The following is a 14,975-nucleotide window of genomic DNA, read 5'->3' as shown; positions in this document are numbered from 1 at the left end:
AGGAGCTAGCAGAGGAGCTAGGAGCTAGCATAACAAACACGCAGGTGTTTTTATGCAGGATTAATTTGTGGCATATTAAATATAAGCCTGGTTGTGTTGTGGCTAATAGAGTATATATATGTCTTGTGTTTATTTACTGTTGTAGTCATTCCCAGCTGAATATCAGGTCACCCCCGGCTCTCACAGCATCTTCCCTATCTGAATAGCTTCAACTCCCCACTAGTCCTTCACTTGCACTTTACTCATCCACAAATCTTTCATCCTCGCTCAAATTAATGGGGAAATTGTCGCTTTCTCGGTCCGAATCTCTCTCACTTCATGCGGCCATCATTGTAAACAATAGGGAACTTTGCGTATATGTTCAACTGACTACGTCACGCTACTTCCGGTAGGTGCAAGCCTTTTTTTTATCAGATACCAAAAGTTGCAATCTTTATCGTCGTTGTTCTATACTAAATCCTTTCAGCAAAAATATGGCAATATCGCGAAATGATCAAGTATGACACATAGAATAGATCTGCTATCCCCGTTTAAATAAAAAAAATTCATTTCAGTAGGCCTTTAAACCATAACGCTGTTTTGAACTAGTAATTTCCACCATCTAGAGCACTATGCCATCTAGCGGATTTGAATGGTACTACCGGTGTTAAATACCAGCATTCAATTGGAATTTTCGACCAATGAATAGTATATTCCTGTAAAGTCCGTCTCGAATACATTTACTCTATAACGATATATTAAAAATAAAATAATCACTTACAATTGTGGGGGAATTATTTTGACACAATAATTTTGTCAAAGGGGACTAGGTTAGTTAATTTTTTTTAGAATATATTAGCGTACTATATTTGATAATGAAGACTTTTCCGTGACGTTTCCACGCTTTATGCTGCACACGCCGTTGCTAAGACAGGGGACAATTTCTGGGTTCGCCTCCATAGATTTTCCCAAACCCCGCCCACAGAAACGCCTCTGAAATTTGATTGGTTGTCCTGAGTCACACCGTTTTATAGCTCTATATCGACTAGACAGGCTGCGGTATTTTTTTATGATTATAGCAGAGGTCGCTACATCGCTAGCAACGGATTATTTAACTCAACATTTATAAAGAATAAACAATTAATACTATTTAAAAAGCAACATAATAGCAGTCGTGTTAGTCTATTTTGTGTCGCAGTTGTCTCTATACCGGAAGCTGGGGGTCAGAGGTGAACGTCCATGAGTAACCCGCTGGAGTTTCGTCACATCGCCCCACTCTCTGGTGTTTCAAGACTCTGACGGGCAACTGTGACCTCATCATGATGTGATTTTTTTTTCTTTCTCATCCCACTCTCCTCCTCATCCACTACGGACACATGGATGTTTTATAGACTCCTGTCATCTATTGAGCGCTTTCATTCAACTGTTCAGGATTGCGTGTCGGTTTGTCTCCACGGGTGAGTTACTAATCTGGCTGTCCATCACTTAGTGCAGTGCGGTAATAAAGCTGCTGTGTTGTATCATAGCGCTGTCACTTTGCACCGGTTAAGCTAGCTTCCATGCTAAAACGCTAACATTAGCCGCAACGTGCGAGTTGAAAGTAGAAATGCTAGTTGACAGCTCGTCTAAGATTCCCAGTTTGGATATTTTCTTGTACTTTATCGGCAACGTCTTTCGGTTCACGTTTGGTAACTGTCCATTAAGTGCTCGGCTTGTTTTTCTGGTCCTTCCGGCAGCTTTCTGCTGTAGGTAAAGAAGGTGTGTTATAAACAGAAGACCACCGGTGGTCTACTTGCATATATATACACCAGGTGAGGCATATACTTTTGGAGTTTATTTTTATTATTTTTTTAAACTTAAATTCACATGTGCACCTAGGTTGCACAATAGAATAACATGAAAAAGAAGGGATTGATTGATTGATTGAAACTTTTATTAGTAGGTTGCACAGTGAAGTACATATTCCGTACAATTGACCACTAAATGGTAACACCCGAATACGTTTTTCAACTTGTTTAAGTCGGGGTCCACTTAAATTGATTCATGATACAGATGTATACTATCAAATATATACTAACATCATAATACAGTCATCACACAAGATAATCATCAGAGTATATACATTGAATTATTTACATTATTTACAATCCGGGGTGTGGGATATGGAGGGGGGTTAGGTTTTGTTGGTATCAACACTTCAGTCATCAACAATCAGCATCAACAATTGCATCATCAGAGAAGTGGACATTGAAACAGTGTAGGACTGACTTGGTAGGATATATACAGCAAGTAGTGGACATAGAGAGAGAGATCAGAAAGTATAAGAAAAAGTGTCTACATTTGATTATTTACAATCCGAGGAGGTATTATGTGGAAGGGAGGGTGTTAGTTTAGGATTGTAGTTGCATGGAGGTGTTCTTTTAGTGCGGTTTTGAAGGAGGATGGAGATGCCCTATCTTTTACACCTGTTGGGAGTGCATTCCATATTGATGTGGCATAGAAAGAGAATGAGTTAAGACCTTTGTTAGTTCGGAATCTGGGTTTAACGTGGTTAGTGGAGCTCCCCCTGGTGTTGTGGTTATGGCGGTCATTTACGTTAAGGAAGTAGTTTGACATGTACTTCGGTATCAGGGAGGTGTAGCGGATTTTATAGACTGGGCTCAGTGCAAGTTGTTTTACTCTCTCCTCCACCCTGAGCCAGCCCACTTTGGAGAAGACTTCCCTCTCCCCAGCCACTTCGTCCAGCTCCTCCCGGGGGATCCCGAGGCGTTCCCAGGCCAGCCGGGAGAGATAGTCTTCCCAACGTGTCCTAGGGAGGTGTTCGGGTGGCATCCTGACCAGATGCCCGAACCACCTTTTGTATCTGACAAAAAAACACCCACAAATGCTGGCTTAGTCTCATACAAATGCCATGTTTGTTATGAATACATTTAAAGAAATAAAAGGCTGGCTTCCGCTGGAGAGACATGTGTCTGCTAGCTTGAGCGCCCCCACTTCTCCCAGTGTGGCGAGTCAGAGTACTGCAGGGGCATTGAACTGCAAGTTGACAATATATCGCCCCCTACCTTGAGGCATGAGGTACTTGCTGCCTCATGGCCTGCCTTTTCCCATTGGCAACATTCACGCGCCCCCTCGCACGCACACGCTCAATACACTTTGTGTGTAGCCTTGGAGGCACCACCTGTGTCTGCCTCACTTTGCGTTGGCCGTGTTATTTTCATCAGGAGACACGGAATTTCCGCGATTTTGACCATGAAAAAATGATCAAAATATACAGGAACCACACCAAAATCACATTGAAAGCAAAGACTAAAAGAAAAACATTCAAACGTATTTTATTTTATTACTTCGTTTTTGAACATCTCATGGTTAAGCCACCTGGTGGCAAGGTGAGTCACTGCCTAACTTGCCTCCCCTGATAGCACGCCACTGCATATAATATTACAAAGTATTATCATTGTAATGGTTTGCATGTTCAAAATAAAAAACAAAGCCATAGGTTGCTTGATCAAACAGCCCATTAATCGCATGGAAGGGTTGCCTTGATATTTGTTGCTTTCATCTTGACACAGGCAATGGTTGTATTGATACACCACACCATCAGTGCCTTTACTGTAAAATATATTTGCTTGACACAATTGTTTTCTAAGTTCAGTGTCAATTTGCTTGAGTAAACTCACCTGACTGTCTGGGTCATGGTGTTGCAACAACTAAATATGTTTTAGCGACCCACTTTTGCAACCAGGCAAACAGATTCCGCTGCCAATTGACTGTACAGTTAAATTGAGCAATGAAATCAAACAATGTGCCAATATGAGCCTGCAGTTTTGCAAACATCAAAAGCTTAATGAAAAGAAGGACACTTAGAACCCTAGCGTCTGATGTCATTTATCCCGATTTAATTCTCTTATCAATATTAAATAAGTTATAGCTTTGTCCAGAGGTGATCAAAGTGTGGCCATTTGTGACCACATGCTTGTGTTGTATTGGCCCTCTGCACATTGTAGAAATAAAATGAAACAAAAACAAAACAAATGCAAAAAATAAATAACAACTCTTAACGTATTGCATGTTTTTCCCAGCCTTTTGTTTTGTTTTGTTTTGTTTTCGAAAAAAAAAAAAATAGAATCAAAATATTAAAGTGCACACCACTGATTTTTCAGTATGTGGCCCTCAATGGAAAAAGTTTGGACATACAGGACATTACTCTACTGTGTATCCAGTATTATACATTACACGGTGAGTGTTTCAGTATTTTTTTATATGCTTTATTGAGCATCAACCTCCCTCAACCCCCGCACCTCCCCAACTCAAAAAAAACAAACAATTGAATAAAATACAATATAAAACTGTAAATAAATTAAATAATTGGTGACTTGTCCAGGATGTACCCTTCCTTCTGCCCGAGTCCAGCTGGGATAGGCTCTAGCCACCCCCCTAGAAAAAATTGGTAAGTAACATTGAAGGAGATTATATCTCAATGAAATTATGTAAAATAATTATAACAACACAGAGTAGCAGGTTGTGAAGTTGTAGCAAAGTGGAAGAAGACAATGGTTCAGTCAGTTAAAATAAATGAATACATAAAATGACAACTATTTTATAATGGCGAGTTGTAATGTGACGTGATTCAAACTCCTGTGTTTATTCATTCATTATTCATTTGTCATGTCATTATTAATTTGTTTTTATTTAACTATTTCTTCGTTTAGTTTTTTTCATCACTGAATACACTGTCTTTCAATTATTACAAATTATTTTATTTCCTAAACATTTCAAACAGGAAGTAAGCAAACTGAGTAATATTGTTGATGCATGGATAAGGGTTAGTATTATTTAGTTCTTCAGACTCTTTTTTGACCATGTGAATTGTGCAAGTGTAAACATGTGGTGTTCCTTAACTTGTTATGCGTGTTAAAAAAACAAAACAACAACCATATTTGGACTCTGATTCTCATGGATAATTTGTGCTCCTTTCTCTTTCGCTAAGTGGTTGCAGCCTGTGCTTGTCGACCGGCTATGGCACAGCAGGAGGGTTCTCCCAAAAAGCACCCAGCTATAGCGGCGCAGCACTCTCACTTTATAGTGGGATCGGTGTCAGAGGAGAATTCCGAAGATGAAATCCAAGGGAAGCCAGATGTACAGCCGGAAGAGAAGGAGGAACGTTCCTCGTCACTGTCATCCGGCAGCTCCGACAGTACCTATGACATGAGCTTTGAGCACATCGACAGCAACACGCATAACCTAAGGTAAGAAACATCACTTGCTCATGATATTAAATAAGGCATTATTCTGTCCTTAATACTACTTTAATATTAGTTGCCTTTCTTTACTTCTTTTGGCTTAACTTTAGTTCGACACAGCATTGTAGGGCACCAAAAGTCTTACGCCACCACTCTCTTCTAAATAGTAACAGTAAATAATAAGGCAGGTGTATGAATGTATTAATAATGACATTATTATCCATTTAGATTTCAGACAGGCAGGTTCATGCTTGTACTAGAGTGTAAGATGAGTTCATTCATACTAAATCCATTCTACTACTAAAGGCAACGTAGAAGCTTTTTTGTTCAGATTTTCCTATTCTTTTATTTTGTTGTATTTATTTTTAAATCTAATACAAGACTCAGAATAATTTAGATGGCCGTCCGTCATAGCTGTAAAAATGTTAAATCTACAAGGAGAGATGTAACGGTAAGCGGTATAATGATAAACCACGGTAAAATTCCAGACGGTTAGCAATACTGTTTACATTTTTAATTACAGAAAACATTTCATTTATTAAGGCATTTTAGGCAACATTGCTTTTTTCCTGAAAACTGAAGCGCCGCTGCGCATGCGCACTGGAGCCGTTCGGCTGGACAAAACATGGCAGCGACTACAAAGACTTAGCTTTGAAAGTGTTCGCTCCGAGTAAACGTAGCCGATAGATTTGTTTTATTTCACTCGCTTCTACTTAAGTGGAGTCTAGGTGTGCGATTAAGAGCGCAATACTGTTTAATTTTGAACGTGCAACTAGCGTCCTTCCACCAGCTGCTGGGACTGAGAGTTACCATGCAGCAGGCGATGTGTCGTGAATGTTCCACAACTTGTTTATAAAGTCTTTAGTTTGTTGACTGGGATGCTCACTCGTCCTTTATTAAACTGCTAATTTTGTCAGTGTTCCAATAACATCAACACTAGCTAAAATATTTTTTCATCTCATCGAATCGAACCGCAGCCTGAGTTGTCGGTAAAGCACAAAGATTGTGTGTTAGATGTGTGGGGTATCACTCCTGTTTAATTTTGTTGGCCAAACTGTTGCACAGAAGTACAAAGTTGTTGGAGAAGAACAAAGCTTGTTTATTTGACTTTATCTTCATTAGCCAAACTGCTTTGTGTTTTATGTTGATGTCAACAATTACCGGTAAATACTGTTTTTTACATTACTTGTGTTTTTTTCATTCCACAAAGTAATTACTTTAAAAAACAATCATGTGACATAGCATTTTGTTAATGTTTTATGGTGTATAATTATTACCTAATACTATACGACAAATGAGGTGGCGACTTGTCCAGGGTGTACCCTGCCTACCGCCCGAATGCAGCTGAGATATGCTCCAGCACCCCCCGCGACTCCAAAAGGCACAAGCGGTAAAAAATGGATGGATGGATGGACTATACGACCATTTTTTGCTCAATGGATCTGTCCCGATACAGCATGTACATGTACACACATTAGTACATGTAAGTATGTACATAACCTAAACAATACCTCTCTCTATGAAAATTTAAAAAGAGAGATAAAGGCTTCATGTAATTAAAAAAAGCTGATACTATTAATAAACAAAAACACAAATATTTATCTTTAAATATATAGATAACGTTTATCTAGAGCATTTTTATTAGATATTACGAATTACATGATGGCGTAGCGTTCACACCCCAACACTGTTTTACTAAACATCATCAATAATCTATCCATCCATCCATTTTCTACCACTTGCCCCTTTCAGGGTCGCGGGGGGTGCTGGAGCCTATTTCAGCCGCATTCGGGCGGAAAGCAGGGTACACTCTGGACAAGTCGCCTCCTCATTGCAGGGCCAATAATCCTGATTAATAATTGTGATTTCAATATTGATAAAAATAATCTTAATTATTATTTTTCCCATAATCGTGCAGTCCTTTGTGTAAGACTAGACCTCATATATGAACACTATTTTCATTTAAATGGACAAAAAGTGCAGCTAGGTCTTGTGTCCATAAGGTGCCATCTTGCGAAATGTTCACATTTATTTTTATTTATTTATAGTATTATTTTGTTTTTGCCTTATTACCTTGTTTATAATGCTTGTGTTGCTTTCATATGCACATTCAACTTTCTACTTGAGGTAAATATATACATTTTGAATGTGTTGTTTGTGTTTTTTTTAAAATAAAACTTGGTTAAAGGATTTCTGTATAAGTAGTTTTTGACAATTTTGCACACATTTAAAATTAACATAATAAAAATGATTACCGTGATCATTTTGGTCACAATAATCGTGATAAGAAATTTTCATCCAGTGATATCCCTTTCAACAAGCAATCTCAGACTACTGTAAACATTTCAAATATGTTAAGGTAATGATAAATAATGATAAATGGGTTATACTTGTATAGCGCTTTTCTACCTTCAAGGTACTCAAAGCGCTTTGACAGTATTTCCACATTTACCCATTCACACACACATTCACACACTGATGGCGGGAGCTGCCATGCAAGGCGCTAACCAGCAGCCATCAGAGGCAAAGGGTGAAGTGTCTTGCCCAAGGACACAATGGATGTGACTAGGAAGGTAGAAGGTGGGAATTGAACCCCAGTAACCAGCAACACTCCGATTGCTGGCACAGCCACTCTACCAACTTCGCCACGCCGTCCCAAATAGGTGTCAAATATCAGTTGCATTTCGAGCTAGGGTTGCACAATATGGACCATCAATGATATAAAAGATATAAATTGGGTTGAGGCAAGCTTTTAATACTATCGTCATATCATGATAATCAGTGTTGGGTTAGTTACTGAAAACCAGTAACTAGTTACAGGTACCAGTTACTTTATTTCAAAAGTAACTCCGTTACTAACTCGGTTACTTACACCAGAAAGTAATGCGTTACTGTGAAAAGTAACTATTTAGTTACTTCTTTTTATTTTTAAGGCTCCCATTAATGCCCGTTTAGCCTTCATTTCAGTATTGTTATTGCACTGGAGAATAATACAATCTGTTGATCAAGTTGACATGCATTTGAATCACTGAACTCAGAAAGCAATGTGGTCTACATACAACACACAAAGACAAAGATATGTTTCAAAGGGCCAATTTACTTCAGGCCAGAACAAATTGACAAAACTATTTTAAATAGCTGCAACATAACATACATAAGTAACAAACAGCATAATAACAGCTTAGCTGTAAACCTGGCTTCACCCAAGGAAGGCACACATGACATACACAAAGCCTAACCAGGCATTTTTTTTCTCTCAAGGAATTCGGAAATAAAATCATTTATTCAGGAGATCAACACTGTACTGAAGCCCAGAACACTCTACACATTTCCCCAGTTTTAGTTCAGAGATAAGTCGTGTACCTTCAATGATGAATGCTGAGCAGAGGCAGAGTTTGGAGTGTTTTCTTTAGCTCGCTTTCCATGTTTATGTACTCACTGTCCAGGTACTTGGAACATGTTTCCCGTGCCATTTGCTGTTTGACGCCAGTATCATGCTAATTAGCTCCCTGAAAGTGGGTGACTCCACTGTAGAAATAGCCTGCATGTCTTCTAGCACATACACTGCAATGGCTCAATCAATGTTGTCCTGGCTAGCAGTCCCCCCGTTAAAATCCTTAAGTGGAGCTGAAGTGGCATCGGAGTCTGTGTCTCTCTTTACTAGCTTTGTCGAAGCATTTTGCTTTTGTAGCTGTTTCAGCAGATTTTAATTGCTGTTTTGGGCAGTATTCCTGGGCGCGGTCACTGCTGCAGCTCACTTCTCCCCTCACCTCCCAGGAGGTGATCAAGGGTGATGGGTCAAATGCAGAGTAATTTCGCCACACCTAGTGTGTGTGTGACAATCATTGGCACTTTAACTTTAACTTTAAGTAGAGGGCATCTTTGATCCAAGACACAACTTACATTTAACTAAAATGTTCTTTTCTTTGTGCTCGACAAAAGAAAAGTAGTGAGAATATCTCCATGTTAAGAAACTCGACTTCTGGCTTTGCCATGATGTCTTGTTAGTTGTTATGAGAGTAGCGTATGTGTGTGTGTGGCCCTTTAAGATATGACAGCATGTGAGGTGAGTGACGCCAGTGAGTGAGTGGGCGAGAGAGGTGAGGGAGCGGCAACAGTGAGTGCATACAGGTGCTCTAGCTTGGTGGATGGCTGCGTGCAAGACACCAATAAAATCACAAAGTTGCAACAAACCGCCGGCCTCGTCATTCACCCTCGAGTCCGGAGCTGTAAAGACCCACTGCCGGGTAAAGTGAAGGTTGTTAGCCCCGAAGTACATAGGCCCTGGAGGAAAGTCTCCCCTGCGCTCCTCGACTACGGTCTGGGAGCCCACCCCCCCACCCACTCAAAGCACGCCTTTTCTTTTCCGTGTGACACAGAAGGACGACACTGCAGCGCTCTAATAAAACACACTCAGATCCTCTGTTTCTAGCCAATACTACATAAAAAATAACGTAAAATAACACAGTAACGCATCATGTAGTAACGGTAACTGAGTTACTGAATATAAAAAATAACGCATTAGATTACTAGTTACCGCCGAAAATAACGGCGTTACAGTAACAGTCCCAACACTGATGATAATGCGTGGTGATGGCACATTTTTGCTGTGTCCTGCAAATCAGACAGCGACAAGCAAACAAAGGCGTCAACGCAATGTTTTAAACCCCACCCACCCCCGCAAGCTAGCGTTCCTCAACAATGCAAAGCTGCTTCTAAATCAGAATCAGAAGTACTTTATTAATCCCCAAGGGGAAATTAAATCACTAATCCTCGCTTCCATGGCGACAAATAAACTGTTTCTTGCAAGTATCATAACTTTAGAACTAGAGGAAAAGCAATGTCTAAACATGCAACACCACACACTGGAGATACACATATCAACAAGTAATGATGCCAAAGTATGGTATCAGTATAAAGTCGATACTACAATGATTAGGTCTATATTCTTTAAGATCACAAATCGAATAAAAGCCAATGGTATTTTTTAATATTGTTTAATTATTTTTGCACTATTGACTTTATTTTACATGTTGTATATAACAAAAGGGAATAAGGAAATCATTTAAATATTTAGTTGAATAATTGTAATAAAACATTTAATGATTCAATGATTTTGGAAACATTTGTTATGAACATAGGCATGGCCAATGCAGCCCCTCTAACTAAGAATTGGATCAATACCTAAATTGGAGTATCACTCATCAGCATGGAGGAATTTAGTATACATTAGTGATGCATGAGTGGTGTAATGGTACATGCTGTTGCCTTTTGTGCAGTTGCCACAGGTTTGATTTCTAGCAAGGACCTCAACACCCAACCACTACACAGGTAGATGTCCAGTGCCGGTGTGAAACCTGAATAAATGGGAGCGTTGTGTCGGGGAGGGCCTTCGGCGTAAAAACTTAGCAAACTCAAACATTCAATAGACTGGCTGTAGCAACTCATTACGGGAAAAGCTGAATGAAACACGTCTTCGTAAAACACATGAGAGGCACGTAAAAAATGTGGTTTCACTGCTGCTTACTTAATAGTCCCCTACGTGCCCCTAGTGTGTGAGTTTCAGGTGCTAAAACGTGTGTCAACTATTTTTTATTGTTTAAAATGCACACAAATATGGTATTTTTAAAAATTAGCTTTAACATATTCTTTTCATGTTTAGTTTGGATGGTCAGTGTTTATTTTCTAGATTCTAGGGGAAGTTTGAGAGGACGCGACAGACATTTTCAGACCTGGAAATACAGGATTTCTCTTCCCACCCCCAATACTTAACCACTTGCTCCACAGCTGGACTAAAACCAGTCTATGTAACAAAAATGTGTTTGCTGTACTTCTAGCGTGTTGCAATGGTGCAAAAAAAACATTCATCTACAGAAACTAGCCAGCCAAACTAGCCTTAGCACCCCCACACCCTCATGCTCATTATAATAACCCGCCTACTTTAGCAAGCCTCCTTTTGGGAGGAGCTTGATTAAAAGCACAAGTCAGAAGATGAAATAAAATAATATATTTACTTAGATGTACACTTTAAACAATGCATTCATTATTGTGTTTCATTATTATTTGCACTAGTGTAAAACTGAATTGTGTTGTACTAAGACACCTCTATGCTTAATTCTGCAAAAGCAAATAAAGCCATTACTGTTTACTACATCACTGTAATAAATACATGATGCATGAAATAATGCCGAAATCTATGGTGCTAAAGACTTTGTGCACATTCTAACAGGTTGTTGAACTTGCCAAAGGGGGAAAATTAACTTTGCTCGGCTAGAATGTGTCACTGAAGTGTGACTCAAGACATAACTATTGAATTGAATAACCTTTTAGCTATTGCCTGTATGTGCAATATTTAGTGTGAAGTGTGAAGAAGTCTGCGCATGTCAACATTGTTGCTGGTGTTAACACTGACTGCTGTTCAACTCTTATCTCCACAACCATGCACGTGCAAGTTTACGATTAGAAGCCAGTGGCGTAAAGCAGCTGATGAGCCATTTCATGGAGTAATACGTTGTTCTCTACCTATAACTACTTTTTTTTTAATGGCCAATGCAAAATGTTACAGATTTATATAGTTATACGGATGTATTTATTTAATCAGGTCAAGCATGTCTGGGCTACATCTGGTGAAGCGAAGTAGAGATCGCCGCCGTATTGATCTGCAGAGGGACTTCACTGTGGCATCACCTGCTGAACTTGTCACCCGTTTTGGTGGCAACAAGGTCATTGAAAAGGTAACTCTCTTGGTTTTGAATTGTAAACGCACTAATGGTGTAGAAAACCATGCCACTTTCAAAAGAAATGACGAATGAATTGTATAAATTAGGATGCACAATAATGGAAATTTGAACCGATACCAATAACCAATATTTATGTATATATATTTACACAATATTTTTTGAAAATAAATTAACTTAACAGTTTACACTTTTACCCAAAATGTATGGAGTCTACCAAAAAATACAGAAATCTATTGTTGGGATAAAGATAATGTCAACTGATATTTCCTTACTTAATTAACTATGATTAGAGTACAGATACACATCCTACTTTAATTCTGACCCTTGCAAACCATTAGAATCATTGCGTAGAGTAAAAAAAAAAAAAAAGGAAATGTATCAATGTTTCAACTTTTCAATTACTTTGATAGACTGCAAGCAACTCAAACATTCTGAATATGATTTCATGAAATGAAAAAACAATTTGTCCAACAACACATATACAAGTGAGGCCAATGAAACTAAGCCAACAGGATTCTGAATTGCCGTAACAAACCAAAATAAGTGGAGTGAAATCCCCTGCTGATTGACAAATATAAAATAATTACAATTACATTTTTAGTCCATGTTATATCTGAGGAATTGAAGCAGAACAAACATATTAGAAACAAGTGTGATTAAAACATATTTAGGTATACACATTCTGATTAACTTAGTAGGTAAATAAATGATAAATGGGTTATACTTGTATAGCGCTTTTCTACCTTATAAATAAATGATAAATGGGTTATACTTGTATAGCACTTTTCTACCTTCAAGGTACTCAAAGCGCTTTGACAGTATTTCCACATTCACCCATTCACACACACATTCACACACTGATGGCGGGAGCTGCCATGCAAGGCGCTAACCAGCAGCCATCAGGAGCAAGGGTGAAGTGTCTTGCCCAAGGACACAACAGACGTGACTAGGATAGTAGAAGGTGGGGATTGAACCCCAGTAACCAGCAACCCTCCGATTGCTGGCACGGCCACTCTACCAACTTCGCCACGCCGCCCCCTAGGTACGTTTTGTTGTCCAAGTTTGGATCAATATTTCAGTGATAGATATTCTGTGCCTGCCTGCTAGAACCGCAGTGAGGGCAGAATTTCCGGGGGGAAAAAAAATCAGCTCGCACAAAGTATCTCCATTCGTGAGAAACTGTTTCTCACTGAAGTCGCTGCTCCTTTCATATGTTCTGTTTCAACTTCTACGCTAGTGCTGGCCATATTTATTTATTTTTCTCTCTTCTTTTGGGCTGTACTTACAGCTATATGAGGGGGAAGAGGCACAACAGTGATTGGGCATTAATTCAATTATTAAGTCATGAGGAGCCTGACTTTTCGCGGCAGGCTCGCACATACACACATACACAAACAAACACACTTGCACACATGGGACTGGTGACTGCTGCTTTTCTCTATACACAACTGGCTGCGCACGCAGTATCAGTATCATGTTGTGCGCACAAGCCACAACAGAGACAAATCACAAACACAGAGACAATAAGCGACCTTTGTCATTATCGGCTCATTTTATCGATTGATTTTCTTATTATAGGAATTGTCGATGTGACGTCATAATTGCCATTATCAATCGATAATTATCTGCTGCAGATAATCTTGTATCCCTAGTATAAATGAACATTTAAACATCACTTTTATAGGGATTAGCAGATTTTTCTGAACAAGTACATGATAGCCATTGCTGATTAAAGCATTTTAATGCCCATCGCAAATGCCGATCCCCTCTGGCTGACTGTATTTATTTTTAGTCTCTCAGCTGACAAGCGGCTAGCAGCTAATTGTGTGTCTCCATTAGGGGTGTAACGGTACACAAAAATTTCAGTTCGGTACGTACCTCGGTTTAGAGGTCACGGTTCGGTTCATTTTCGGTACAGTAAAAAAACATCAAAATATAAATTTTTGGGTTATTTATTTACCAAATTTGTAAACAATGGCATAACATACATATACACAGGGTCCATTGCCAGGGTTAATGTGGTCAACATATATAAAATAAAAACTAAATAAGATAAGGATCGGAATGGTTTCTTAACAAAACTTTTCTACATATAAAGTGCTTTTTTTGATTGATTGATTGAGACTTTTATTAGTAGATTGCACAGTACAGTACATATTCCGTACAATTGACCACTAAATGGTAACACCCAAATACGTTTTTCAACTTGTTTAAGTCGGGGTCCAAGTTAATCAAGAGCTGGACGAAGTGGCTGGGGAGAGGGAAGTCTGGGCTTCCCTGCTTAGGCTGCTGCCCCCGCGACCCGACCTCGGATAAGCGGAAGAAGATGGATGGATGGAAGTTGTTGCTCAGATTAAATAAAATGACAAAACTTTTCTTCTACATATAAAAAGTGCAACATTAAACAGTTTCAAGTCAACTCAGCCTCAGATTAACTTTTCTTTTCCCCCCCAGCCTGGCTAACTTGGCAGTAAGAGGTGGGCGCTGTTTGCTCGTCTATCTTTGTTGAAGCGATGTTCACTTGGAGGTGGTGCCACTTCAAATGGGTTAGCATGTTTGACGTGTTGGCAGAAGCATGCCTTACCGCTGCTGAACAATGTCGGCAAACCTCCGTCCTCCGCACCGCGCAGCCGAAGTGTTCCCAAACGGGAGATCTTAACGAGGCAAGAGGGTCTTACAGCTCTGTTGTCCTAGCCCGGTCGTTGCTAGCACGCCGTGTGTTGTGCCTCAGTGTGCATTGTTTACACTACGTGTGTTACGCTACTTAATATGTCCGTGTGGAAACTCGTTCGGTACACCTCCGGACCGAACCGAAGCCCTTGTACCGAAACGGTTTGATACAAATACACGTACCGTTACACCCCTAGTCTCCATACAATGTTTTTTCAATTTCAACGGTCTCTGCAATCCTGAGGCTCTCTGGCAGGATGTTCCACAGGTGGGGGCCATAGTGGCTAAATGCCGTCTCACTGTGGGTCTTCGTTCTGGTATTTGGTAAAGCTAAAAGGCCAGT

The 14,975-nt window shown here is 39.5% G+C and overlaps 1 protein-coding gene across 7 annotated transcripts in view; it reads left to right on the top strand.

Annotated features, from left to right (window-relative positions):
* Window positions 1-1,130: 1,130 nt before the first annotated feature.
* Window positions 1,131-14,975, top strand: part of acaca (acetyl-CoA carboxylase alpha) — a 64,347-nt gene continuing 50,502 nt past the window's right edge. For 2 of the 7 annotated variants that reach the window (XM_062048084.1, XM_062048083.1), the window contains exons 1-3: window positions 1,133-1,436; window positions 4,970-5,228; window positions 11,824-11,956. In XM_062048084.1, coding sequence (XP_061904068.1) covers window positions 4,999-5,228; window positions 11,824-11,956 — 363 coding nt within the window. In that variant the 5' untranslated portion in view covers window positions 1,133-1,436; window positions 4,970-4,998. Of the gene's footprint in view, window positions 1,437-4,413; window positions 4,430-4,969; window positions 5,229-11,823; window positions 11,957-14,975 lie in introns of those variants that run through there. The other 5 variants (XM_062048082.1, XM_062048081.1, XM_062048079.1 and 2 more) reach the window with 4 other exon arrangements.

This window comes from Entelurus aequoreus, linkage group LG05, assembly GCF_033978785.1.
Source record: "Entelurus aequoreus isolate RoL-2023_Sb linkage group LG05, RoL_Eaeq_v1.1, whole genome shotgun sequence".
NCBI classification, from domain to species: domain Eukaryota; kingdom Metazoa; phylum Chordata; class Actinopteri; order Syngnathiformes; family Syngnathidae; genus Entelurus; species Entelurus aequoreus.
Note: the sequence above shows the minus strand (reverse complement) of the source record. Positions and strands in the feature narration are given on the sequence as shown.